Raw genomic sequence first — 3,004 nt, 5'->3', positions numbered from 1 at the left:
CGATACTAGTTAGCTTACTCACCAAAACCACCAAAAAATGTGTCATCACTGTACTAAAAATTATGATTTCAATTTTGGCAGTTGGTTAATTTGAGTTTATTACGTATACAAAACAGCCTATATACCCAGGTAACTTTGCAGATATACTGTGTACCTGAAAACATTCCTCTTCCAAAACATACAATAACAAGGTCGTTAAAAGCAAATTAACAGCAATCGTAGCTCTTTCCATATATTTAATAAACAAACCACAAACATTTAGGCGTATTAACGAGATTACGAGGCTCTACTAAAATAGTTTCACTTCGCCTCCCCGTTGTCCCTCTGTGGAATGTACACCCTTTCAAATAGTTCACCCATTCTTTCCCCATTGAGACAGTATCCTGCCCCCAAACTGTCTTCACCATAAGATTTATTATTGCCAGCGATTACGTTTCCAACTTTATTACCGCGCATAATAGATGAGATTTCGCTATCATAACTTTGGTTTTGATTGCGTGCTTGTTTGGTGTAAGAGTTCGGCATAAGATTCTGTTCGTGTATTCCACAAGCTGCTTGGAATATTGATTCCAGAGCAAGTTGGTCCTGCATCCTTCTCTGTATAGCAGTCGCCTGGACGTTGGCTACAATATCCTTATATTTAGTTTCCAGCTTGTCGAGAGAACTGTTCAGTTCCGTTTGGTTTTCGTCGGTCATTTCGTTAACCACCTGAGCCCTCTGTCTTACCAGTTGGAGTTGTAGAGTACATTCTGCTAAATGTTTTTCTCTCTGCAACTGATCGAGCTTAGCTTCGTATAGTTTTATGCATTTAACCTTAGACTTTTCCATTTTATTTAAACGTTTTTCTAATTGTTGAGCCTTAAATCGCATTGTGTCGTTTGACAAATCTTCATTTGATTTTTCTATAAATTTGTTTAGCATAGTATTTAAATTATTTTTTTGCTCTTCAACTTGTGCCTTTAGTCTGGCAATTTCAGCGTCTTTTATTTCCAAAAGCTTATTTCTCTCATTAATCATTTCATCTTTTGATTTAGTTAGCTCTTGTGACTCAGTTGTAGCAGTGTCCTGTACTTTGTTAATGGTATCTTCATAAGTGAGTCGTAGCTCATCGAACTTTTTCTCATAATATTCTTTCATCTCCTCTCTTGCTGCGGTTCGGACTTTGATTATTTCTAACCTATGTTTAGCTTCAATTTCTTCAATTTCATTCTTTTTCAACTCATTCATATGGTCTAATTGGTCATGCAAGTTACTTATGGTTTGTATCATTGTGTTTCTGGAATCTTGAACCTCTTGCAGTTGGCATTTCAAAGATCTCAAGGTGATGTTGCTGTCATTATTTTTTATGTATGCACTGGTGGCATTGTCAACTTTTGGAATGCATTCACAAGTGCAATCTTCATTCTTACCTCTTGCTTCTTCTTTCAATGCGTCAAGCTCTCTCTGAAGTAGAATGTTTTGCATTTTGATCTCCCGTAATTTTTTAATAAGATTATTAGCTCTGCATTCGTATTCCTCACCATGGCCAACATATTTTTGTAATAATTCTGGACAGTTAAGGCAGAGGAATTTTGGATTGGTACAATTAGGAAATGCATTCAATGGAATTTCACTGCTAGTTAAACTTTCAGTAATTTTATCAAACTCTTGAGATAAATAGTCGGTTTCAGAAATGGCAACTTTCTTGCTGTCAAAAATGACTTTGGTACGAGGTTCTACGTCTGAGTTTATGACCACATATTCTACTTCTGTTGAAGATTCCTCACTATGGAGATCGTCGGACAAAGGGCTCAACTCAGATGGAGGTCGATTTAAAAATGGCGTATCAAGAAAGCCTTTGGCAAGTTGGTAACATAGAAGAAAAACATATTTGTTTCTCAAAGCCTTTTCATCGTCTTTGCAATCTGATAGCCTCTGTATCCAGGAGTCGCAAATTTTTATCACCTTTTTGTCGATCAATTGTTCTAAATACGGTCTCAATAGTTGCAAGTACCTTTTGAACTCCAAATCTAAGTTGGCGGTCTCGTTGTCGTCCATTATTGGGAATATTTTATTATGTCTAGGTGCTGGTAAAATTTTCCATATTTTGTAATGCCAAAGTGACAGTTACGTCTCGTCATATATTTTATGTATTTGACAAATAGATGTGTTTTTTCTTTTTCTAAAAGGAAGTTTAAACGAAAAAGGTTTTGCGTACCAAACGGTCGTTTATAATCTCAATACGTTTTCTTCTAGTATATCGTAATAAATGTTAACATGCTATTTAAAATACAAGTACTATTGTAGGACATTAAACAATTTCACGGAATTTATTCTTCGAAAGAAGCGTCCATTATCGTAAACGTACTGTATTAAATGAAACTATAACATCTACCTAAACTAGTTTTCCGTGTACCCTGGAGCTAGAACCTTTATTCCTGTAAGAGGCTTTGCGGCCATTTTCAATATTTAAATAACCTTAAGCCGATTCTGGCAGATAGGTACATTTATAAAGCTTGGTACACTTGGCGTAATAAATAGCTTTTGGTCTATTTCAGTAGACAATTTAGTTCATTCCTTTTATTATATCATACATTCTGCAGAATTTATCATTTTGCAGTATTAAATATAAGCCGCAGCAGTATTTTTATGTTTCCCAAAAATTTTAAAGACCAATAAAACACTTCCTAAATATCACTTTCCATAGCAAAGCACTAAAACGACGCCGTTAATCCTAAACCGTGGAGCACTTTAATCCTGTAGCAATTAAATTGGTCCTAACTCCCCAATCCTCCGTATTGATTAGGTAAAAGTAATCAAACCGGTCCTTCAGTCCGGTCACAGTATTTTAATACAACTGTGAAGTAATGAAAGTGGTACTAAATTTCCCATCAAAATTTCATACCGAGATCTGTATTCAGGTATTTTTTCCCACGATTTTATTCGCTCTCTCTTATTGTTTATCTTTGTTTTTTGCAAATTTTGAGGCACTTCCCGATAAGCTAGCAGGCTAAAACTTTCAGGG

At 35.5% G+C, this 3,004-nt stretch overlaps 1 protein-coding gene across 1 annotated transcript; it reads right to left on the bottom strand.

Annotated features, from left to right (window-relative positions):
• Nucleotides 1-265: 265 nt before the first annotated feature.
• Nucleotides 266-2,126, bottom strand: LOC113502167 (putative leucine-rich repeat-containing protein DDB_G0290503). Its single transcript, XM_026883583.1, has one exon. It carries the CDS (start codon nucleotides 2,035-2,037, stop codon nucleotides 301-303), a length of 1,737 nt encoding a protein of 578 aa, XP_026739384.1. The 5' UTR covers nucleotides 2,038-2,126; the 3' UTR covers nucleotides 266-300.
• Between the last annotated feature and the right edge of the window lie 878 nt (nucleotides 2,127-3,004).

This window comes from Trichoplusia ni, chromosome 16 (genome assembly GCF_003590095.1).
Source record: "Trichoplusia ni isolate ovarian cell line Hi5 chromosome 16, tn1, whole genome shotgun sequence".
Taxonomy (NCBI): domain Eukaryota; kingdom Metazoa; phylum Arthropoda; class Insecta; order Lepidoptera; family Noctuidae; genus Trichoplusia; species Trichoplusia ni.
This window is presented reverse-complemented; position numbering and strand designations above follow the sequence as displayed.

Excerpts from the sequence above, each read along its gene's own strand:
- LOC113502167 (XM_026883583.1), bottom strand. The coding sequence starts at position 2,037 with ATGGACGACAACGAGACCGCCAACTTAGATTTGGAGTTCAAAAGGTAC.